Below are 25,117 nucleotides of genomic sequence, written 5' to 3'. Positions count from 1 at the left end.
AGGGTCCTTTGCATCAAACAGCACAAGAAAAAGTTGCAGCTTCCAGCTTGCTGTCATGCAAACTTTTAAAGCATCCTTAACAGTAGCTCTGCAGCCTGTGGCAAGAAAATCAATACTGCAATCTTGCTAATACTGCCTCCTACTGTTAGGACCATGGACCCAGAGATTTCAGTGTGTTAGTCAGGCCAGGTAACTCCATTGGTCTACTTGTGAAGTGCTCTTCTCATTTTTCAGACAGGGAAAACAGTGCCTGAGAAATGTTAACATTCATGTTACTGTGCAGGTGTCCTGGTTTTGTTAAAAAACAAGTTTCTCTTTTAGTGAATTTCCCTGTCAGCTAAAGCCGTCTAAATAACTGCAGTTTTCCTGAAAGCTAGATACATGTTTTGGTAGACATAGCAATGGAATGTGAGGTCATTGATAAGGATTGATGCACATCTCGTGAGAGCAGTGAACTGAAACAGGTGACCAAAAACCTGGCCAACTAAAGTATTCCATCCCGTTCACATCATACTTCATATAAAAGTGGGGGATCACGAGGATCTCGACCCTTTTTCCTTATGGGCCACATTGGGAGAGGACCTTGTGAGTTGTCCATGGGAACTGAGGCCTAGTGACAGACTGAATCCAGTTCTGGTTGGCTGCAGTGTCCAGTCCAGGACTTCGGGTGCCAGCCCTACACCTGCCGGAGCAGTTGCCAGGACTTCCAAGATTGGTTTTGTATATTTTATATTATTTTCTCTATTTTTATTAGTAGCATGAGTAAAACGTTTTTAATTTTTCCAACTCTCTTCTCTCTGTCCTTCTTTCCCTCCCAATTGCCTGTCTTTAGTGGGAAGTGAGGAGAGGGAGGTGAGGCGCGGTAAATGACCTTACAACCTGTGAGATTGTAAAGCAGGTATGTTTATTCAGCGCTGGACACAGGGGAAATAATTTCCACCAAAGACATGTGCTAATTTCCAGTAGCTGAGAGCTTAGTTAAATACTGTGTTACATATTCATGTAACATATTCATGAAAGTTCTAGGAACGTCTATACATATTCATAACCTGTCCCCGAGAAGGCGGTTCTTATTACAATGAGTTCCGGGAAATCATTTCCATAGTCTCCACCTTTGGCCCCTCCTGGTTGCGCCTGCGCAGTGATCGTGAACCGGGATCATCTTCTCTGTACACGTTCACCTCTGGCCTGGTGTGCTGAGTTGGCTGGGACTCAGACTGCTGAGTTGGTTAGAACTGGCGTATCTCCTGTCCTGTGCCCAAGTTTCGGTTATCTAATCCACCCAAGGATGCACCAAGGATGCACCCAAGATTTTGTCTCCCTGCAAGGCCTGTAAAGTCGTCTATAAACTTTCGTTTCTCTTATACAAGGCTAAGCAAAGCTAGGCAATTGTAATGTGGGTTAAGGGTTTGCTCTCTAGGTGTTAGCTCCTTAAGTGTTAGTTCTCTAAGTATTAATTAGTTAATTCCCTGTATCAGTCACCCCTTTTCTAAGAGGTTAGTAAATTCTTTTACTAATATGATGATTCTTTATCTGTGTTTTCTCTGACCACAGGTAAGAAGGGTACTTCTACCTGAGAAAACCCATCTCTATCCTTCAAAGAACAAACAGATTTTAATGTTAATGCAAAAGTCAGGCTCCCGGTGGTTGTCCGCCATGCTGCTAAGCTCTTTTGGGGCAGTTGGTGATCATATGGCTGGTGCTCCGGCAGAAACGGCATCCTTTGGGCGGCGTCGGGAGCTTGCGTTCTTTGGCGTGGTGACCCCGCTCACTGCAGCTGTAGCATTTGTCTCTTCTTTTGGGTTTCTTCTTGCTGATGTAGTAAGTGCCCATGCCAATTTTCATCCCACCCGTGTGCTAAGGCTATGACCACAAGAAATACAATTTTCCAGGTTGCACCTGGATTACCCTTCATGGTGCTTTGCAAGCTTTCTTCACTTCAGAATGATGGATCCAGGCATTCTGTTCTTTAATCTTGATAGCAGTGAAGGATGTCAGGAGGACTTGAAATAGACCTTCCTATTGTGGTTCCAAAGTCTTTTCTGCAAGAGACTTCACATACACATAGTCTCCCAGTTGGATGTTATGTACTGGCCCATCCAAACTCCTGCTCCAAGTCCCAAACATGTTTCCCAATTTTGGTAAGTTGTTTACCCAATGCCACCATGTAAGAAGTCATAATTTCATCCCCTATTTGTGTAGACATTCCCTTCTGTACACTATAGGGTCTCCCATACAGGATTTCAAAAGGACTTAACCCTTCCTTTGCTCTTGGCCTTGTTCGTATAAGCAAGAGGGCCAAAGGCAAAGATTGAGGCCAAGCTAAGTTAGCCTCCTGCCCCAGTTTTACAATTTGTTGTTCAATTAGATGATTCATTTTTTCTACCTGGCCACTGGATTGAGGACGGTAAGGGGTATGTATTTGCCAGTCTATTCCCAAGTGCTGACTGACTTGCTGTATAACTTCTGAAATAAAATATGGCCCTCTATCAGAGGATATAAGAGCTGGAACTCCAAACCTTGGTATTATTTCTTGTGCTAATGTTCTAGTAACCTCCCGAGCTTTTGCTGTTCTGGTAGGGAATGCTTCTGGCCAACCTGAAAAGGTATCAATCAGTACCAACAAATATCGATACCCCCCTTTTCTTGGGAGTTCCGAAAAATCAATTTGCCATTGTTGCCCAGGTCCATTTCCTTTCCCAATTTGACCCATTTCTGGCTTGGGTGTATTCTTGGGATTAGTCTGGAGGCAAAGATCACATTGCTGTGTCACCTGTCTTACGGTAGTACACAAATTTCTAGCTACCATTTTTTGATCAAATGTTTATATAGTGCTTCTGCTCCCCAGTGTCCCTTTCTGTGCTCTTCCCTTACTAAAGGCAAACTAAATAGGAGAGAACAATAAGTTTTATTATATGATCCCTCTAAATCTATAATAAGTTTCCGGTCTTCCTTAGTATACTCTGGCTTACCTTCCAAAGAGACCTGCCCATCGGGGACTAGGGCACTTTCTATTCTTACCTTTTGCTTAGCCGCCAATTTTGCCTCTCTGTCCACCAGCTCATTCCCTTTTTCCAATTCTGCCACGGTTTTATTGTCACCCCGCAATCAAACCACGACAGCAGGAGTTTGACTTTGCTGTCTTTTATGCATTATTACAAACCACTGCAATGATAAACTCCAGCATGGAGGTGCTGTGCAGAGCCTAATGCAAGTGCCTTGTTTTGGAAGTCAATTCTTTTGTGGTATTTGCTATACAAAATTCTGCTGCCTGCATTTCTATAAAGCAGTATCTTTCTGTATGCCACTATTGTACAGCTACCCAGAGTGCTGGAAAATAACTTCCTGTTTCCTAATCAGATTTTTCCAATCAGTTTGCAATGGATTAGAGTTAAGTAAGTGCATAAGTGTTCTTTCCAAGTAAAAGTCTGCAACAGTAAAGAAGAGTGGAGGTCCTCTACTGCAAACTAATAACCACTTCCTTGTAACAAATTGCATTTGGTCCACAATTATGACTGGGTCTAATTCCTTCAGTGAAATATTTTTTCAGGCAGCTAAATAAATGAGACTTGCATATAATAGCAGAGCTGGAGATAAAACCCAGAAACACTTCTGTCTTCAAGCCCCCCTATAAACACCAGATGGCTAGGATGACCTTGTACTATGCATACCTCACTATGTATACACTAAATGCTCTACGTCTTCAGGAAATTGCACATTTCTGTCACTAGTAAAAGCTTAATGTAGCTACAGGAAAACACTAAAATCAGTGCTAACTTCGGTGCCAACTCTGGGCTCCAGAATGGACACAGTGTGGGGCAGGTCTTCCCCCTAGCCCTTTTAAATAAAACTGACAGCAGAGCTGCTATAAAATGTTTGCCACTGGTGGCCTGCAGCATGTTGTTAAGGCTGTGCGGTTGCTTAGTCATATCTGAGCTGGCTTTAAATTAATTAAGCTTAAGGACACACTCAGCTTTTTCAGACAGTACAGAGGCTGTACTGACAGCAAATCGTACCTTGAAAAAAGTGTAGATGCTCATCTGATCAACCTGCATTGAGCTGCACTGTGTTGACTAGACCTTGAAGAATACACCAGCTGTATAGCATTTATGCTGATGCAATCTAGAGGACTGAAATCCTGAAGCAGAGATTAAAAAGGGAGCTGCAGCTAGTACTAGCTCTTCGCAAAAAATTTTCTTTTGCATTTAAAAATGAGGAGATTCTCTGTACAGAATTGAAAGATCTGAACAGCTAAAATGAATGAGAAAACAAGATAGCATCTGGGACCATCAATCCAGAGAGTGATCTGCCCCCTCTGTTGACACAAGAGAGCCATGGCAAACCTGCCCCTTGTCACCTCCTGCATCCTGGTGAAAACCAACCGTGTCCTTCTTGTCTTTGAGGCAAAGATCCCCACGAGCCTCCACGGAAAGCGGTGGGGCCTCAACCTCCAGTTCCTCCTGGTTTTCTTGTGTACATTCGTGCAGATTGTCATCTGTGTGATTTGGCTTTACACAGCCCCACCATCCAGTTACCGAAACCATGAACTGGAGGATGAGATTATCTTCATCACCTGCCACGAAGGCTCCCTGATGGCCCTCAGCTTTCTCATTGGCTACACCTGCCTCCTGGCAGCCATCTGCTTCTTCTTTGCCTTCAAGTCTCAAAAGCTGCCTGAGAACTTTAACAAGGCCAAGTTCATCACCTTCAGCATGCTGATCTTCTTCATCATCTGGATCTCCTTCATCCCTGCTTATGCCAGCACGTACGGCAAGTTTGTCTCTGCCGTGGAGGTGATTGCGATACTGGCTGTCAGCTTCGGGCTCCTGGCCTGCATCTTCTTCAACAAAGTCTACACCATCCTCTTCAAGCCCTCCTGCAACACAATCGAGGAGGTGCGCTGCAGCACAGCCGCCCATGCTTTCAAGGTGGCTGCCAGGGCTACGCTGAGACGGAGCAACATGTCACACAAGCGTTCCAACAGCCTGGGGGGCTCCACCGGCTCCACACCTTCCTCCTCCATCAGCAGCAAGAGCAACCATGAAGACCCTTTTCCTCTACCAGCTGCCGCCGAGCGGCAGCACCAGCAGCAGCGTGGCTGCAAGCAGAAAGTCAGCTTCGGGAGCGGCACGGTCACCCTGTCGCTGAGCTTTGAGGAGCCGCAGAAGAACGCCATGGCCAACAGGAACGCCAAGCGCAGGAACTCCCTGGAGGCCCAGAACAGCGACGACAGCCTGATGCGGCACCAGGCCCTGCTTCCCCTGCAGAACAGTGAGCCCCTCAGCGCCGAGCCCGGTTTCCAGGCAGCTTCCAGCCCGGAGAGCAGCTCGCAGGAGTCAGTGGTGGGAGACGCCAAAGAAGAGGTACCAAGCGCTGAGGTGGACCCTCCTCTGCTGTCAGCTAACTCCCGAAATTTTATAGGCACTGGAGGTGGCTCTGTCACAGAGAACACGGTACATTCCTAACGAAAGAAAATCATGAGAAGCACATCAGCCCCCCGAGAGGAACTTGCTCACCTCTTGCTTCTGAATGGGAAAGACGACAAAGACACGCTCCTGTGACACAGCCCCACCACACCGTACTGTTAGCGCTGGCAGGGTCATAATTTCACCTCCAGAGGAAGGAGTGTGTCTGGGGAGCCTTGGACTGAATTTGCATTTGCTTTCTTGAAACCGGGTCATCCCAGAAGGATGAGTGAGGATCTCCTCTGGTGGGGCTTAAGCAGAAGTCTGCATGCTGCCTTGCCTCTGTAAGCTTCTCCTGCCAGACTGCAACTCAGCTGACTATGGGAGGCATTAGGCAATCCACTATACTCTGCTTTTACATTTACGTATAATATTCCTCTTTCCCACTATGTATAATATTCCCTCTTTATCCAGTATATGTGATCTGTAACCATGTGCATCAGGACTCTCAGCTCTACAAAAGCAAGGTACACAGTTTCACTTGGGAAAAGTATGGTTGTGGGGAAAATTAAAAAAGCCCCAGCATCCTGCACATGTGTACAGCCGAGGGTGTGAACATGTAAAGTATTTATGTGACAGAGTGCCCTGCTATTTATATTTAGTAATGTCCCAATCTCTCCTTTCTGCCCAGCAGGAAATACTGGACAATACTCTTCATAGACTCCATTGCACTAGACCAAGCTACTAGGTTGCTACTGGTTTCGTCCAGCTGAGGTAGCTTTCCCTCCAGCCTACCTGCTTTGGTGGAGGGGGAACAGCTTGTAAATCCCCGCCTAGAGAACGCTGCGAGAGCACAATGAGATGTATCTGTGATTATGTCGCTCGTAGTTGTATGCTTAACAGAGTGTTGCTGCTGTAATATTCCACATGGCATACATGGCTAACCCCTTCACACCATAGTCAGTGTTGTGCTTTCCCATATTGATCTGCCTCACACCTGCACAGAGCATTGTGCTGGTCCTGATGACACTGGTGGGCCTGAAACACACCAAATGAAACAAGGTGAAATGCAGGAGTTAGGGGTGGAGAAGTAGCCCCAAACGTGGTAACACAATTGCAGGAATGAGTGAGTATCTGAAGTGTGTGTGCTGACAGGCAACAGGAGGAGGAAAACACACAGGCCTGGGCTCTGAGACATGCACACACAAATGGGTAAATTGGATATGTTTTGGCTCCTACAGGCCACCTACCAGGTTATTTTCTTCTTGGCCCATCTTGAAGAGAGGGCGCCCAGCACAAGGAGGGCGGACTGTACCTAAAGAAAAACAGTACGAACTTCATCAAAGAAAACAGCAGAACTTCATTATTCTTGACACTTGTTCTGCTCCCCCAAAAGCAAACATAAGTGCTCCTGGCTTTGCAAGGTATTCCCGCTTCTTCTCCATCCGTGCTGGAAAGGTTGGAAGTAAGAGAGCCGTGAGAAGAGATATTCATTTCCTGAAGCCTGATGAGAGAAAAAGTGTCCCTCAACATCCTGGCAGGAGGGGGTACATTGCAGAATTTATTTCTCTCTTCCCAGATCTCATGTGCAAGAACAAGCATCTGGCACGAAGGCATCAGTACCCTTCCTCATCAAACACAAAGGTAATCCAGACCGCTGCGGAAAGGTAGACGGGCCTGCAGCTTAGTGTGAGCAGAGACGGAATGACTGTGTGGATGTGTTGGGGAAAATGCCACCATTCTTTTGTTACTCTTTTTGCTCGGTTGTTCTTTTGCCAGGGCAGGCAAATAAAACTTACAGGTGACATTGCTACATAAAAACTTGGTTTCACCACTTCTACTCGTTGCTGATGAGGAAGAGGAGTTTGGGCTTAAGAGAGCACAGTCAAAGTCCATAACCCCAAGGAGCACGCTGGTCGACAAGTTATTTTAGCCCTTTTCTTGACCTGTTATATCCAGCTCAGCATGGGCTCAAATTTTAATTACACCATGGAAGAACCAATCCAACTTTAACTGTAAGGCCTTCAGATTACAATATTTGATTAAAGCCATGGCACAGCTGGTTAAAAGGAAAAAAAAGGGAGTTTGAAAACACAAATCCTGGTGGCCACAACTTTGGAAACCACATTCTACCCCTGGACCCAGTCGGAGTAGCTCATTGCTTCTGAAAAAACAGGTTCCTTCACCAGGCTGCTGAATGTGGCCTCTAGGTTTAGTTTAGGGGAATTAAGGAATTAAGACTCGCGGTCTCCTGAGTCTAAATGCATGAACAGAGATGGGCACTAGATGGCAGAAACGGCTAAAAAAAAAAATACTTTAGTTATGGCCCGCACTTCCAAAAATAGCAGTAGCCAAATAGTTTTAGTGCTAGTGCATTATTCCTACGGGCCCAAACCAGAACAGTAACCCCTGAAGTGAAGCTGACAGCACTGATATCCTAGAAGCGCTTAATGAATGAAACAAAATGACAAAATGACACAGGATACAAACTGAAAACTCTGTGCTAACACATGCAACAAGAGAAACAAAGTCACCATCGGCTGCCTTGTTTGGAGAACAATATTCTCTGGCTATGCACACAGTAGCGAATGTTGACATTTGGGTGGTTTTCATTCTTTGGGCAGTTTTCATTCTTTAGGTGTTTTTTTGTTCTTTACATCTACTTAAAAGGAATATGTGCCCTGGCACAGGATGAGGCTCCAACAGCTGCCATAGTTTTACAGCGACAGACCAGCTGTGCTCAATTTGCTGGGGAACCCTCACCCACCCCCACTGGACATGTACCCTGATCTCTGAGCCTGGAGCTCCACGCGCTGTGTGACAGCTGCCGCTGCAGCCTATTCTGGTGATGCACAAGCTAGGTACAAGGGAAGCCCAGTGAAAAAGGACCCTCTTCGTTAAAGTGATTTGCAACCAAACCCTTTTTTCCATGCCCAGAGGAGAGTACATGTTCCCATCCTGCCAAGTCCAGGACAAGAGGAAGTTTGCTCAGACACCTGTCCAAAAGCCGGTCTGTGTTTCACACAAGACAATACTGACGAAGACAAGTTGGGTAACATCCTTCTTTCGAAAGCTCAAGCCTGCAAACTTCCACTGGCATGTCCCACCAGAAGCTGTCCACATGAACGGCTGTCCTACCCCATCCCCTGTAGCTCAAACCCCTACTGGAAAGCACCTGCCAATGTCGGTGTTTCCCAAACCACCCGGCAGAGAAGCAACAGCAGTGGGGACAGAGGCAAAGAGCATTATCAGCTCCGTGGTGGGATTTCCATTGGCAAACATGGCCGATGGGCAGGGAACCATCCCAGTGAACAGCCCGATACTTCGCCTTCTGCTCACAAAGCCAGCTGAGCTCTGCCGGCCCAAAGCCCCAGCACAACATGTACTTGCTCTCCACAGAGGAGTGAGATGATGATACCAAGGAAAAGAAATCCTTCTTCCCTGGTCTGTTTCACCCTTCCCACCATGCCCCCCTTACCAGTGCAGGAGGTTGGTTCAGTATGGAATACCTGCTGTCCTTAGATGTAGGGCTATATTTACCAAATGTACCAAGGGGTGAAGGAAAGCAGGGGGAGGAAGGTAGGTTTTTGCTGTTGTTTTTCCAAGAAATCTGGGGGTGTGAATTGCAGCGAAGTTTAGCTAAAGACCTGAACGTTCAGAGTGCAGGGGATTTCTCAAAGGCCGGGTGATTCACACAGCTTTTGGTTTGCTGGCTGAGAAACAGCAAAAGCAGCCCAGGAGAGGGAACGATGAACACGGCAAACGAGGGAGTTGTGTACCGGGAAACTTTGCACGTAGGCGACGGCTGCTGGAAAACACGACAGACTGGGAAAGAAAGAAGCTCATGAGAGCCCTGTCCTGACACACGCCTCTCCCAGAGGTGTCACCGCCGAGGACAGGCTGCAGACCTCCCGGGGGTCGCTCTGCCGGCAGCTTTTGTTGCACCTCTTGCTTTCAGCGTCTCTTCCTCCCGCTGGCGACCGCAGCCTGTCCTGGGGCGGGGCGCGCTCTGCCGAGCCCGGACAGGGCTGGTCCCGCCGCGCTGCGCTAAGACTTCCCCGGCCCAGGAGCGTCCCTGGGGACACCGCTGCTCCCGCCCCCCAGCTCGGGAGCCGCAAACGCCGGGTTTGAGTCACGCGTGGGGCCCGGCCCCGGTCCCGCCCCGCCGGCAGGCCCGGCCCCGCCTGAGCGGGAGGGCGGAGCGGGGCGGAGCGGAGCGGCTGCCATCATGTTGTGCGGGGGCGCCTCGGCGGCCCGGGCCGCCACCCGTGAGACGCAGCAGATCGCGGAGGAGGTGAGGGGGCTGCGCTGCGCCGCGGCCAGCCCGGGAGGGACCCCCGGTCTCCCGGGGCTTCTCCCGCCGGGCTGCTGGCGGTCGGAGCGGCCGGTGTGACCGGACGGCTGGGGCCTCGTCCCGGTGCAGGGGGTGGCGGGGACCCGGGCGTCGGGCCATTGCCCAGCAGCGCTGGAGGCGGAGACGCCTTTCCTCCCCGCTCGGCTCGAAAGCAGGAACAGCGACCGGGAGTGCGGTGAGCGGTTCCTGGCGCCCTCTGCCCGCTTGGCCTCGCCTGGTTTTATTGACCGCAGGCAGGGCAGGCTCGGGATTTTGGGGGGACGTTTGGGGGGATTTCGAGAGCAAGCGTGGGCCGCGTGGAGTGCTCGGGGTCAGCGCCGGTGCTCCGGCCCCGTTCCTGCTGCCGGTGTCTGTCCCAGCTACAAAAGGTGCGGGAGCTTGAGGAAGGAGCTCAGGAGGTTCTTGCAAAGTCTGAATCTTGTAGCCACTTTGTTGGTGTTGGAGGACGAAGAAAACGTCTCCGCTGCTTCTGCTATTCCCCAAAGCAGAATTCGGCTCTACACGCTGCCAGCTCCAAACCCTGAAACTACTTCCAGGACAGTTAAATGACAGCCCATGTCAAGGAGCAGCGCGTGCTTTTGCTCTAAAAATGCCGATGTACAACTAAGTTCTTCTTTCAAAGCACGTGGTCCTATTTCAGTCATGACTGAACTCAAGTTCCTTCTGCTTTTCGGTTTGATCAGCCAGGGTGCGTCAAGCCAGTGCAGAAAGATGAAAGACAAGCTCCCTAGACTGCAGCAGTTACCAAACATGTACAGAGCACCCAAAGGCACAGTCACTGAAATTAAAGTTTAGCTTGTAGAATCTGATGATCTTGCATTCCAAAAAAACCAAACAGATGTGCATCTCCTCAGCCCTAACCTGAGTCTGCAGTAATGAGTACCCTACTGAGAATTGCCGAGAGAGTCATAGTAATTGTTTTGACCTGGACAGGTCTACGTGTTGTGTTAAAGATAACGTGAGTATGCAGTTAGTGTTGCATATGGACTGAAAACTAGATTTGTTTTAAATCCCGAATTTCCGTTCTGTGGCGGGCTGTGGTGGTTTAGTAGTCCAAATATAAGATGAAGAGTAAAAACAAAACCCATCTGGAATCAGACGTGAAGGGAATTAACGAAAAATCTGGCATTTTCATTTAAATTACCTAAATATTTCAAAGTTTATCCAGCTAGTTTTGACTGCCAACTTGTATTACTTTATTTAAAATACATAGAGAAACTCAAAACTGAAAGTTGCCTGTGCAGTTATATCTGTATCTGGATACAGACTGTGAAGGAAACATTCGTTTTCTTAAATCAAGGTAGACCTCTAAAATTACCTCGCTTGCTTAAAATCAAATCTTTGCAGAGATTTGTTAGAGCCTGCCAGTTTGTTTGCCAGAAATACATTTCCCGTTCCTGCTTTTCCAGTTCTTGCCTCCATTTTACTGCTTTGTAAGAGCGACAGCGATGGCTGAGCATCCGTCAGATTCGTGGACCTGGCGAGTACTGCTGCTTGCCCAGAGCAGGTACAGCGGGAGGCAGAGCAGGACAGCTTCCCTCTGGCAGTGTCTCTGGCTCAGGAGTCCCACAGGAACGGCCTCCCCACAGCCAGGATTTCCACCCAGGCCTGTTCAGTCCTTGGCTTCTCGCTGGCACCTGTGGCAGAGGTCAGTCAGGGTGCTTTTTGAACCATCTGCTTTTCAGTAAGTGCTCTGGGAGTAAGCAAACAGGCCACGCAGAACAACAGAGAACCTTCATGGCATGATGGAATCACAGATTTTTGGGTGGGAAAGGACTGCACCTCCTGCCCAGCACAGGGTCAGCAGCCCCAGGTTGCTCGGGGCTTTGTCCAGTCAGGTCTTGAAAACCTCTGTGGACAGAAACTGCACAAGTTCTCTGGGCAGGCTGCTGTACTGCCAGTGTGGCCTCATGGGAAAAGCTCTTCCTTATACCCAGTCTGAACCTCCAATTTCAATTTAGGACCATTAAGTCTCACTCTTCTGCTCCTCTGTAAAGATCCTGGCTTCTTCTAAGGACTGGAAAGCTTTTATCCAAGCCTTCTCTTCTCCAGGCTGAGCAAGCTAATTTTCTTCCTTTCCTCACAGCACGAGTGCTCCAGCCATCTGGCCTCGTGGTGGCCCTCTGCTGAGCTGGCTACAGTTTATTGACATCTTTCTTGTACTGGGGGCCCAAAAGTGGACGCAGTATTCCACATGTGCTCTAACAAGCACAGTAATCGTTTGCCTCTCTCTTCTGGCGAGGCTCCTGCAGATGCAGCCCAGAATGCTGTTACCTTCGTTATCACCAGGGCACAGCGATGGCTCATGTTTGGTGCGCCGTCCGCCAGGACCTCCAGATCTAGACTGACACGATGAACTAGTATGGTGGGCAGTACCGGGTCTTTCAGAGAGTATTTCTGGGCTCTCCCTCTCCGTACTGCATCAAGATGCCCACTGTCACGTGCTGCGGTGAGTCATTGTCACAATAACACCCTGACAAGCCGGCAGCCACGTGTCACCCCACGCTGCCTCCGGTCACGGAGCCCAGTGTTCGGCTTTCTGGTGGAAACACAAAATGTGCTGAGCCAGGGCAATTTGGAGACCTGAGAAACCAACCTTGCACAGCACCTAGGATTGCTAAAGGAGCACAGGACAGCATAGGGTCCGTGGGATACCTATGCCCACCCTCTCCCCTGCTGCTTAAAATTTGTAATAGTAGCTCTAGTGATGGAAACTGAAACCACTCAGGGAGGACGGAATCACTGCACTTTCTGGGGCTGCGCGCTTCCTTGCATCTTCAAATGCAAAGTTGCCCAGTGCGCTTTGATTTCTATATGGAAAAAAAAACACGTACAAAAGCATCCAAACATCATTATCTTACTTTTGATGTACTATCCATAGCCTGGAAGAAGTGTAGAGGGTATGACCTCTGAGGGATGATGTACAGTATGGCCACAGCTCTCAGCAACAGGACAATCACCGATCACCTGTCTTGGAAAGGCACCAGAGTTTAGTCCCGCGCCTTCTCAGTGGGAGGACATACCCTGTGGCAGACATTTTCTGTTCCTGCTTCACCTAGAGCACCTGAGCAGTGGCAAACTGGCACTTGTTTTCCTCCAAGGAAGCAGGTGGAGCTCAGGCAGGATAGCAAATATGTTCATTCCCCTTGAATTTAGGAAGAAGGCGAAATCCACCATGTAGCTGGAAAGAGAAAATGACTCACTGCTGATACTGTTGCACTGGGAGTGGAGGGAGGCCTACCTAATGATGTGGTGCAGGAGGTAAGGCCTGGGTAGACCTGCGCTTGCAGCAAGGACTCCCAAGACTAATTCATATTGCCCTGATAAACGAAGCCTGAAATCTTCTGCTTCCCTGACCAAGAATTTTACCATATAGCCGCAAGGTTCTAGAGAGCCAAGTGTGGGGAAGAAGAGCTGCAACTCCTGTGAGTTCCTGCCTCCCGCTGAGGTACAGGACAAGTTGTTCTGACTTCTTGAGCACAGGTTTTGCACTCTGGAAAGGGGGATGATAGCTCAGAAGCTTAATGGTGCAATTATTTTTTGGAAAATATTTGCAGTTTGAAAACATTCTAGATTCCAGCAGACGTGCTGGAAGAACTGTCCGATTTGTGTTGTGTTGTAGGCTTGGGTAGTTTGCTCTGAAAGCTTGATTTCTGGATGGCTGTCTGTTCTGTGATGCTGGGTCTGTAACAACTTGTTCTGAATTTGAAAAGGGAGCTAATGCTGAAGATGGGCCTTTTTCTTGTAAGAATGATAAATGTTAAAAACTTCTCTTTAAAAAGATGTATAGTCTTGTGCATGTGGGTACTGAATCACTTCCCATTTGTTGTTAGATATACAGAACAGAAAGGGAAGCTGAGACATCAATAGAGGAAATAATTTGTCAACATAAACCTTCTAGAATACCCACACAGTTCTCTGTTGGAGGCTCCAGATTCGGTGTCAGTCTATGATGACTGAATCACACCACTCTCTTGGCTTTGCTGCCTCTTTAGATTTCTCGTCTTTCTTGAACACAAAACTTAACCTGATTCATTTTGATAATTTAGTAACTTGGAAAAGCAGCAGCTCTGTGTCTGGGAATTCAGCAGTAGTGACCTAAAGGGTGCAAAGGCACCCTTATAGTGTGGGCCTTAAGTCCTAAGTAACTTGAATCTTGCATCAGTCTTAAATACTCTGTTGTTTTGTTAAGGTGAAACCTCAGCTAGAAGAAAAAGAAGGGAAAACCTTTGATGTCTTCACTGCAGTGGAGTTTAAAACTCAGGTGGTTGCTGGAACAAACTACTTCATCAAGGTAGAGGACACTGGGCAATGTTGGTTGGTTGTTTTTAATTAACACGTATAATATTTGGAATGGTGGGTTTTTTTCTTTCCTTACCTAGACAGGGATGCTTATGATTTGGCCTTAATAAGAAAAAAATCTATACATTAAAAAAAAATCCACCCCCCACCTCCCAGCCCACCTCCCTGTATTACATGGAGATGAGAGTACTTCCCTGTTTTAATAATGATTTTTACTTTTCGGTTCTTTTATGAAACTTAGATTTGGGGATAATTACACATCCGTGATGCTGAGCACTAACATTGCATTAAGTGAAGTCCAGGTGTGTGAAGACACAGTGAAGTGTCAAACCCGCTGTGATTCTGCCTGTAGTGATGCCACACACAAAACCAAGCACCTGTGATGAAAGCATTGAAGTGCTGCTTGTGCCATACAAGATTAGAGCATTTTACATGTATTTAATAGATTACTCACTTCTGTGCAGCCCTGGTTCCCTAGATGTACGTTCCCTGTCTCAGGCACAGGGAGCATTAACAAGCATAGAAGGATTAGAGGGTCATAAAGTCATAACTCCACAAAGTCAGAACTCTCAGTCTGGTTTAGAACAAGACCACACCTTCTGAGGTGATGGTTTTTCTTGCCACCTCTCTGCTTCACCATCCTCAAGACACAGCAGTCTGACCACCCCTCTTGCTGAAGGTTGCTGTTACTCCGTGGAACTCACAGGTTTTTATGTTTTGCAGGTCCATGTTGGCAATGATGAGTTCATGCACCTGCGGGTGTTCAGGAGCCTTCCTCACGAGAACAAGCCGCTGAGTCTCCACAGTTACCAGAGCAGCAAGACTAAGCAGGATGAACTGGCTTTTTTCTAGCAAGCTTCTGTCTTGTGCATTTTCCTGATTGGTTCTGATGTGCATTTTCTATAGGGTGCAAAATGTTGATTCCTGTGCCTACAAAGGAGCAAAGTAAATGTGTTGGGTTTTTTTTAACTTCCCGCTGGAAAACATCAGTTGCTTTTATGCCATTCCATTCCTGTGCAATATCTAAATTTTAGAGTCACACGGTTCTCCTTTCACCTACACTAACGCAAATCCAAGTAGCTGCACTGACTTCAGTGCAACATAACTGGAATACTGCGGCTGAGTCCTGTTTGTGGACTTCCCTGGTTTAGAAACTGAAAGGGGAGTGACACTGGCATTCTGTATTTGCAGCAAGGAGCGAGAGGAAAACCCAGATCTCTTCTGTGCTATTTTGCAACTGTGAATATATCTGTAGATTTAAATTGTGCTATGTATTTTCTTGGCAAAGACCTGAAGAGAGACCAGAGCCAAAGTGGTTTTGAAAGCAAGAGGAGGATTATTGTCTTTTGAAACAAACATTCCCGTGGTGATCATGTTGATCCTCTTGCAGCAGCAGGATATGATGTCCAGTAGAGGGGGTATGTGTTTAAAACCAGAACTGAACTCAGTTCTCAGTCCTAAGGAAAAGTCCTGGAAAGGAACTTAAGCTGGACAAGCATTTCTGCATTAATAACAATAAACATTTCTCTTGAATCGAAAGGGCATATTTGACTTTGAGTAGTGTTTCACTGTTCTCTTTTCTAGTTTTCAATATTGGTTATGTTGCTCAGATGTTGGTGGTTTTTTTTTCCATGAGTGTTTTTCATATTCCTTGTAACCTTAGGTTTATTCCAGTCTTTTAGTTAGAAGTTAGAAAGGAACACTAAGGAAAATGCAGTCCCTCTGTGCTGCGTGGAGCAGGGCACCTGCTAAGAGAGGGCATGGGAAAGGCTGAGGCACTCGATGCTGCCTTTGTCTCAGCCTTTATTGGTAGGACTTGCCTACAGGAATTTGAGGTGCCTAAGATGAGCAGGCAAGTCTGGAGAAAAGAAGACTTTCCTCAGCAGAGCTGGACCAGGCCTGGGGCACACCTAAACCAGACTTAGGCAATGCCATGGGGTGTGAGTGGATGCATCCATGGATGCTGAGGGCCAGTGTCATTGCAAGGCCACACTCAAGGACCTTTGAAAGGTCATGTGCACTGGGGGAGGTTCCCCAGGACTGGAAGCAAGAAAACATCACTTCTATGTTGAAGACGGGCAAGAAGGAGAACCTGGAGCACTACAGGCTCATCAGCGTCACCTCAGTCCCTGGGAAGGCGCTGGAGCAAATGGTTCTGGAAGTCATTTCCACACATATTAAAGACAAAAAGGCAATTGGAAGTAGTCGGCATGGATTTACAAAGGGGAAGTCATGCTTCATCAACCTCATAGCCTGCTATGATTAGATATCCATCCTCTCTCAATTTGCCAAGATGTTTGTTGTTTACTTTGGTAAGGCTTTTGATGCTGTTCTCCATAACACCTCATAGATGAGCTGCTTAAGTGTGTGCCAGAGAAGTGGACTGCAAACTCGCTGAGCTGCTGTGCTCAAAAAGTTCAGCAGCACAAGGTCCAGCCAGAGATCAGCGACCAGTGGTGTAGACTGAAGAAATGGCAAGCAGCTTTGAGAGGAGAGAGCATGGTGACCTTACCTGTGTGTTACTGGGCTTTTTGTTGCAGGTGTGCTCTGTGGGAGTGTGTAACCAGCATTGTTTAGAAGGAGCATGTTCTGTCTCCTGAATATTAAGGGGTCTTACATGCTTTTTCTCATAGCAGCCCAGAGAGTTCCCACGCAGACCCCCCCAAACAGGGAAAAATTGGAGACCCTAAGTCTGGCTTATTATAGCACTTCCTCTGCCTGTCAGTATTTTGGAAAGAGGAGCTGAAATGCGTGTGCTCTGTCTTACAGCTCTAGTACCTCAGGTGGCACAAACAGCCTTGAATACTATTTCAGAGCCCACTTGAGCTTTAGCCAGGCAGCAGACCTGGACATGACACGCAGTAGATGAACAAATAGTTTTCAAAACTCATTTTATTTTTGCGCATTTACTGACACAGGCAGAAACCACACACATCTTGCAGAAGTGAGGCACCATTCCTCATTGTCTCTCAGAAGTAGGTCAGAGGATCATCTCTGGTTTTCCCGGTCTGAAAACTGACAAGGCTGGGACAGTCGTTCTCAGCAGGGAGGCCCTGAAACACCCTTAAGTGGACATAGTTGTCATCAGAACCTTGGACCTAGAAACCAAAACAGTGGGAAAGTGAGGATCATGGGTGAAGCAGGTTCAAACAACAGGAAGAATATCTTTGCTCAGGAGCTGAATTTTAGGTTTCTCTCCCCTTTTACTTCAACAGCTCTTAACCCATCTGGATAGTAACTAACTGGTGCTGGAAACTCTATACACCTGTAGAGAACTGTAATAAAAACCTTCAGACTCATGCAAATGGAAAATGGGCAGCACTGCTGGAGTGTGGAAGCACCAGCAGGCACAACAGGAGAAAGGTTTGCAGGGCACCCTATTCAGGTCACAAAGGTCCCAGCACATCAGCTGACAGCTTCTCCGGACACTCAGAGTAGGAAACAAGAGACACAGAGTAAATTTTAATGACTCAGGGCTGGGGCAAGGTGCAGAGACAGTGTCATCTCCCAGAAGGCACAGAAAGATCTAGCCACAGCCAGCACACGGTCCTAAGAAACCTGAAAGCCAGGATCCCTTGTCTGCAGAATTACTGCAAACACATTGGTGCCTGAACAGACAACTTGACACATCTTGGTGCCTCTCAGAGTAGGGCGAGTGGCTGAAATAAATAATTTTCAAAATAAACTCACCTTCCCCTCCAGCAAGTCCTCCCACTAAGGCTTGCTACTACAGAGCTGTGCATGATTTCATACATACAGAGCCAAGCACAAGTTTTCTCTCTGTTTGAGGTCTATGGCATTAAGGGAAAGTTTAATGCCTTAGGCTCCAGGAGGTTTTTGCATGCCTTCTGGAGGCTGCACTGTTTCTCTTGGTCTGGATTATATCTCATCTGCAAGTCTGTTGGTAAAATTTAGCAATGTGGAGAATTCAGAAGGATAAAAGAAAACAACCTTGTGACAGAGGTCATTCCAGCTACTGCTAAAACGAATAATTGCTTCCTGCCACTTGCAAGATTGGGAAAACGAGACCCATCATCAGTTTTCAGTGCTATAAAATGGATTTCTTCCAAGTTCACTAACATGTCAGTCTTTATTTCCGAGTAGTTTGCTCACGAGGCTTAGCATGGACAGCAAACAAGTATCTTACGTTGCCTGAGTCAGCAACAGGATGGCACTAAGTGAAGAAATGCAATTAGACGTGACTTCTGGTTTCACTGCAGCCTTCCTGTAAATTGTTACTCTGTATCACTCAGTACCTTGTCCACAAAGCAAAAGCGCATCTCAGAGGAGCCAGGGAAGGATAAACACCATTTATGTAAGTAAGACTTGCATTAGCCATAGAATACGTACTCGGTCAGTACAATCCCCTGGTGCCCAGAGAGCAGAAATAACTGTTCAAGAGTTGTTTTAGCAGTGTCTGTCCTTCCTGGGATCAACTAAGTATGAGAAACTTAGAGCAAATGCTCATAATGTCTCTGCAGAACTACTAAATCCCAAACCGACTCTTGTCGAGGGAGCACATCCTACCAGGTGTAAGTCTGTGCACATGTGCGGTTCAGATACAGCAATCGCATCCAGTGTTTGCTCTGCTGCCAGAAAGCCAGCCTGCCACTAAGCAGTGCTTTCCGGCCTTCACTCGCAAAATAGGCCCAGCAATTACTTCCACTTTACTTCACAGAAAGCTGCTCAAATCCACGGGTAAGATTTTCTAGTAGAGGATGAACAGCACTATCAGAGGGCTCCAAATTAAGCACTACCTGTTTTTCCTCCACAACAGAAAGGGGGCTTTGGAAATACAGAAAAACCAGCAGGCAGGCTGCTCCTCTGCAGCACATGACACAGAACCAAAACATCAGCATGCATGCTTGCCTGCAAAACTGGTCAGCCGAGCATGAGATGCTTGCATGAAATTAAAAAATTCACTCTAACTCTCCATCAGATCCTCAGGCTCACCCCCAGTTAATCCTAATAAACACAATTGGAGGACACAGAGGCAATAGGAAAGCTACTTTGCCTTTAAAGGAAACAGGAGAGTAGAGTTATGACTAATCTAAATCATTTGAGCTGATAAGGCAATCTACAGTCTTTGACTGTGATGATCCTAAGAAAGTTATCATTCACATCCGAAGCAGCACAGCGCATGTTTTATAAGTTTCTATGTTCCTGTTGTACAGTAGCGCCAAACAGAGGAATTTTATAAGCATCTGGAGACAGTCTATAACTCTATTAGTCACATCAGATGGTTTTCTATGACAAAGCACTCCTTCCTATAATATATACAAACCTTGATAAAGTAGTTTGTCCCAGCAACCACCTGAGTCCTATATGATATGGCTTTAAAGATTTCACATGTCTTGTTTACTCTGCTTTCAAATTGTAGCTTCACCTGTAAAAAGAAAGGGAAGAATGTTTGGCAGGTTCATATTTAGGCTTTACTTTCACAGCTACCACTGTAATTTTCATCCTTTCAAACACACACCCTTAATGAATTAAACCCTGGAGCCCCCAAATAAATAGGCAATCCAAGAGACTCCTGGAGTGCATTGAGGATAACTTCCTAAGCCAGGTAACAGACAGCCCTATCAGGGGAGATGCGATACCGGACCCGATAGTCACTAACGAGAGTGAGCTAATTGGTGACATCAAGACTGGAGGCAGCCAGGGCTGCAGTGATCATGTGCACATGGAGTTCACAGTCTCGAGGGATGTGGGATGGCTGAAGAGTAAAGTCAGGACACTGAATTTTAGGAAAGCCAACTTGCAGCTCTTCAAGGAGCTGGGCAGCAGGACCCCCTGGGAAACTGCCCTCAGGGACAAGGGAGCAGAACACAGCTGGCAGATCTTTAAGAACGCTTTCCATAGAAAACAAGAGATCTCTCGATCCCCGGGTGTAAGAAATTGGGTAAGGAAGTCAAGAGGTGGCTGAGTTGAGACCTGCTGGTCAAACTAAAGGACAAGAAGGGAATGCACAGGCAGTGGAAGCAGGGACAGGTATCCCAGAAAGAGTATAGGGACACTGCCCCGCTGTGCAGAGATGGGGTCAGGAAGGGCAAGGCACAGCTGGAGCTGAACTTGGCAAGACACACAAAGGATAACAAGAAGGGCTTCTGCATGTCATCCAGATGAGGAAAGTCAAAGAAAGTGTGTCCCCCCTAATGAGCAAGACTGGCAAACTGGTTAACAATGAACAAGGAGAAGACTGAGGTACTTCTTTGCCTCAGTCTTCATTGGCAAGCTCTCTGCCCACACTTCCCGAGTAGATGAACTGCAAGAAGGGGACTGGGGAACAAAGTCCCTCCCACTGTAAGAGAAGACCAGGTTTGTGACCAGTTGAGGGACCTGAACATACATCCATCTATGGGACCTGGTGAGATGCATCCCAGAGTCCTGAGGGAATTGGCTGATGTAGTGCCAAGCCACTCTCCATGATATTTGAGAAGTCATGGCAGTCAGGTGAAGTCCCTGGTGGCTGGAAAAATGGAAATATTGCACCCATTTTTAAAAAGCATGGAAAAGAGGACCCTGGGAACTACCGACATGTCGGCCTCACCTCTGTGCCTGGAAAGATCATGCGACAGATCCTCCTAGAAGCTGTGCTAAGGCATATGGAGGACAAGGAGGTGATTCAGGACAGCCAGCGTGGCTTCACCAAGGGCAAGTCCCACCTGACCAACCTAGTGGCCTTCCATGGTGGAGTGACTACCTCACTGAACAAAGGAAGGGCTACGGATGTCGTCTATCTGGACTTCTGTAAAGCTTTTGACGTGGTCCCTCACAACATCCTTCCCTCTATGTTGGAGAGGTATGGATTTGATGGGTGGACTGTTCAGTGGATGAGGAATTGGCAAGATGATTGCATCCAGAGAGTGGTGGTCAAAGGCCCAGTGTCTGGATGGACACTGGTGAAAAGTGGTGTCCCTCAGCGGTCCGCACTGGGACCAGTAACTCTTTAACATCATCATCAATGACACAGACAGTGAGACTGAGTACACCCTCAGCAAGTTCACGGATGACGCCAAGCTGAGTGGTGCAGTTGACACGCCTGAGGCACAGGATGCCATCCAAAGGGACCTGGACAAGCTTGAGAAGTGAGCCCATATGATCCTCATGAGGCCAAGTGCAAGGTCCCGCACCTGGATTGAGGCAACCCCTGGTATCAATACAGGCTGGGGGATGAAGGGATTGAGAGCAGCCCTGCAGAGAAGGACTTGGGGGATACTGGTGGATGAAAGACTGGACATGAGCTGGCAATGTGCGCTTGCAGCTCAGAAGGCCGATTGTATCTTGGGCTGCATCAAAAGCAGCATGGCCGGCAGGTTCTGGGAGGGGATTCTGCCCCTCGCCTCCACTCTGGTGAGACCCCACCTGGAGTCCTGTGTCCAGCTCTGGAGCCCTCAGTACAGCAAAGACATGGACCTGTTGGAGAGGGGCCAGAGGAGGCCACAACAATCACCAGAAGGGTGGAACAGCTCTCCTGTGAGGAAAGGCTGAGAGAGTCAGGGTTGTTCAGCCTGGAGAAGAGAAGGTTCCAGGGAGACCTTATTGCAGCCTTTCAGTACTTAAAAGGGGCCGATAAGAAGGATAGGGACAGACTTTTTAGCAGGGCCTCTTGCAACAGGACAAGGGGTAATGGTTTTAAACCAAAGGAGGGGAGATTCAGACTAGACATGAGGAAGACATTTTGTACAATGAGGGTGGTGAAATACTGGCACAGGTTGCCCAGAGGTGGCAGATGCCCCATCCATGGAGACATTCCAGGCCAGGCTGGACAGGGCTCTGAGCAACCTGATCTAGTTGAAGATGTCCCTGCCCATTGCAGGGGGGTTGGACTAGATGACCTTTGAAGGTCCCTTCCAACCCAAACTATTGTACGATTCCATGCCGATGGCCCGAGGCAGGGCAGAGGCATCCAGCAGCCCAGCAGAGGAGCGCAGCGTCACTCAGGAGCCTGCTCAGGCAGCCCCTGGGAGGGGCCAGCAGCGTGTCAGGGCTTCTCACCACACACCTGTTCCACAGAAACACACAGAATTACTTGGCTTTCTCAGCATGTACACCTACAGCTGGCTGCCATTCTCAGGGCATTCCTTCCCAGCAGGCGAGGCCCAGAAATTGCCCTAGAAACATCCAGATCCACTATGTCCAGGTAGCCAGAAATGATCATCTTACTCAGGCTCTTCATAAACTCTTACTCTGCTCTTCTTCCCAGCAGCTTCCGTGGGTTTTCTATCCCAGGGGAGCAATAGCAATACTTTTAGCTCGGGAGCTGCTAAATCCAGCAAACCAGGGAAAGTTCAATTTCCAACCTGCTCCAGCAGGCTGGGTCTGAGGGCTCCTAGGATGATCCTAAGCGGCATTTTTTGGTACATATTATTTCTCTCTCAGAACAAAACCAAGCCAGTTCTCTCCCTTTTTACCATCTCTCCCATCCTCTGGCCACTACATCCCCCACTTGTTATTTATGGACAGAGCCTTCAGTAAAATCAGGCAGGCAGACAGCTCCTTAATCCTCAGATGGAAAAATGTAAGATTCCTAAGCTCTTATCTAGCAGCTCCTTAAACCCAAAACCTTCCTCCATTTTAGGCAACAGCTGCGTAACAAGGAGACTGAATAAATAACATGCCCCAGCTCACTGACTATAGACAAGGCACAGGTATAATCCAAAGAGCAGAACAGATGTTGGGCATCCCAAGGTCTGCAGATGCTCTTCACAACTTCACTCAAATCACATGAATTGCTTCTCTGCTTTACAGAGCATAAAATCCCATAGAATGGCATCATGACAGTTAAGCACTGAGATTTCATCTCGGATACGCACTGCAATAGGGCAGGATCTTTTGATCACCAGCGACACTGCCAAGCATTAAGAACATAGCTCGGTATCTGGCATGCTACAGTGTCCCAGCAGTGTTCAAAGGAGGCCCTTAAGCAATTTCACAGGCTCATTAGTCAAACTTCACAGCCCCCAGCAGGCAGGAGACTTTGCTCTCCCTGTCCTACACATATGAGGCAACAGGAATTACAGGGACACCAAGGTGCTACGAGTCCTGCCCTAGGGTCTCTTCTCCACAGCTGAGGGAATTTATCACTGCAAGTGCTTCTCCTTCAACCACTTGTGCCAGCACAAGAGGAACAGCAGCACTGCTCCCGAGTAATTCAGTCGGTGCCTCACAAACAGTTTCAGATAATCCTTTTCTCTTTCTGTTCTGCTGTAAATTATCTCCCCTCTGATTAACCTGTTGTCAGATACTCTGTGCATGCGTGCTCAACTCTGGCAACCCCAACTGTGATTGACCAATACAGCCGTACAGTGGAAGAAGGCTCAGAGGAGCTGGGCAAGGGCGATGTGCCCACGAATCTCAGAAAATAATGCAGGGTGTGACAGACCACAGCTTCTGCAAAGCAGCTGACATTAGCTCAACACAATGCAGACCAGAGGGTGCTTGTTTTAGATAAACCGCTCTGTCAGTTGAGTGGATCGACTGAGGGTGTCACTCCCTGAGTTCATTTAAAGAACGGTGAACACTGCCCTAAGTGAGCCAGGTCAGCATGGGGACAATGAATACGTGGCTCCGCCCAACACGCAGTACAAAAAGTCAACAACAAACAAAAGAATTCGGAAGACAATAGCGGGCTTGAGCTAGCCTCAGCACATGTTCTCCCTCCTGGTGGCTGAGAACGCCCAGCATCATGACAGTGAGCATATTCTAAAGAACAGTGATGGAGATCATATCTGTATTGTGATTGAAGTGTATTTTGCAATTGCTTTATTTTGCTAAGAGGAACCTAAATCAGAAACCTCATGTAACACCAAATATCTTCAAATAAGTCTGATATTAAACATTATACCCTCCATGTGTGGAATATCTAAAAGAACCTGGTCAGAGAATACTGGACTCTGGCATCAGCCTCCGCAGCCCCTTTACAGATCTCTCCTGGTGGCTCAGCCCAGCTCACCTTAGCCTGGTTTTATCATTGCCTGGTCTCAGCCTGCAAGCTCACGGGAGACGCGGATTGGTACTTGTCCTGGTTTTGGCTGGGATAGAGTTAATATTCTACCCAGTAGCTGGTACATGGTGCTGTGTTTTGGATTTAGTATGAGAACAGAATTGACAATACACTGAGGTGCTGTTTACAGAGCTACTTCCAGGACAGGAAGTGATTTACCCATAGCCTCGTGCTGTATATATCTTGTTTTAATGCCTACTACCACATGGTTTGTACTATCCATGTCCTTCAGTGAGGAATTAATTCTACCAGGTACAATATTCTCCCTGCAAATACACCACCTTTAATTTCAAACAGCCTCAATGCTGGCATAGTAGAGTTGCCCTTCCAGCTGCACCCAAATGTTAACTGGAGGTGGCCAGTTATGGTCATGGACAAGGATGAGACAGAGAAGTGCCTTGTCTCAGTCTTACCGTCACACTGGCTATGCAGAATGCTGAGAAATACTGGCTGGCAATCAAGGGGATTCCCATTTTCCGCACAAGCTTCTTCAGTTTAAACACTGGTTCAAAATCACCACCTGGTCTCCCAGCCTTTGCACAAGCTTCAAGACTCGACCCTTTGCACACAGAGACTTTATCTTTAGATAGGCTGCAACTCACCTTGTCAACAATTTCCTGCACTTCAGGAGTAGCAGGCTTGGTCTCAGATAAGCCCCCAAGAGTCGGCAACATAGTGGCAGGTAACTGCTCTGAAGTGACGGTGGTTCTGAAGAGGGAAGTTCAGCGCAGTCTGAGCAGAGTCACCAGACATCTCGTATATATACACATATACGTGCGTCATGGAATCATGTGACTTGTAACATGTGGAACCTACCATTACTGAACTAGAGAATGAGAAAAACAGGGAAAACGGGGAAAAACTATGTAAAGCACTGACAGTAATACTAAATGTAAGAAGCACTTTAAAAAATCTTAAGTGCATGTAGTAAATCTGAAGTGTATATAGTCTTCATGTTAATAAGAAAAGCCAGCAACAGCCTCCAGCCACCCACAAGTTTGGGCTGAAACTTGAACCTCTTGCTTCTCCACCCATGTGCAGATGACTAGT

The 25,117-nt window shown here is 47.5% G+C and overlaps 3 protein-coding genes across 3 annotated transcripts; 2 read left to right on the top strand and 1 right to left on the bottom strand.

Annotated features, from left to right (window-relative positions):
* The first annotated feature begins 4,334 nt into the window (after positions 1–4,334).
* On the top strand, positions 4,335–5,465 carry LOC135990391 (extracellular calcium-sensing receptor-like). The gene has a single exon (XM_065638083.1). The coding sequence runs from the start codon at positions 4,335–4,337 to the stop codon at positions 5,463–5,465; it is 1,131 nt and encodes a 376-aa protein (XP_065494155.1).
* Positions 5,466–9,593: 4,128 nt separating this feature from the next.
* Positions 9,594–15,600, top strand: LOC135994121 (cystatin-B-like). Its single transcript, XM_065644434.1, has 3 exons — positions 9,594–9,699; positions 13,952–14,053; positions 14,785–15,600. Exons 1-3 carry the CDS (start codon positions 9,634–9,636, stop codon positions 14,911–14,913), a joined length of 297 nt encoding a protein of 98 aa, XP_065500506.1. The 5' UTR covers positions 9,594–9,633; the 3' UTR covers positions 14,914–15,600.
* A 1,393-nt stretch (positions 15,601–16,993) lies between these two features.
* On the bottom strand, positions 16,994–24,782 carry LOC136001441 (cystatin-A-like). Its single transcript, XM_065655765.1, has 3 exons — positions 24,670–24,782; positions 19,346–19,447; positions 16,994–17,159 (listed from the first exon to the last, which is right to left on the bottom strand). The coding sequence occupies exons 1-3, from the start codon at positions 24,739–24,741 to the stop codon at positions 17,031–17,033; spliced, it is 303 nt and encodes a 100-aa protein (XP_065511837.1). The 5' UTR covers positions 24,742–24,782; the 3' UTR covers positions 16,994–17,030.
* Between the last annotated feature and the right edge of the window lie 335 nt (positions 24,783–25,117).

Source organism: Caloenas nicobarica, chromosome 1 (assembly GCF_036013445.1).
Source record: "Caloenas nicobarica isolate bCalNic1 chromosome 1, bCalNic1.hap1, whole genome shotgun sequence".
NCBI classification, from domain to species: Eukaryota; Metazoa; Chordata; class Aves; order Columbiformes; family Columbidae; genus Caloenas; species Caloenas nicobarica.
Note: the sequence above shows the minus strand (reverse complement) of the source record. Positions and strands in the feature narration are given on the sequence as shown.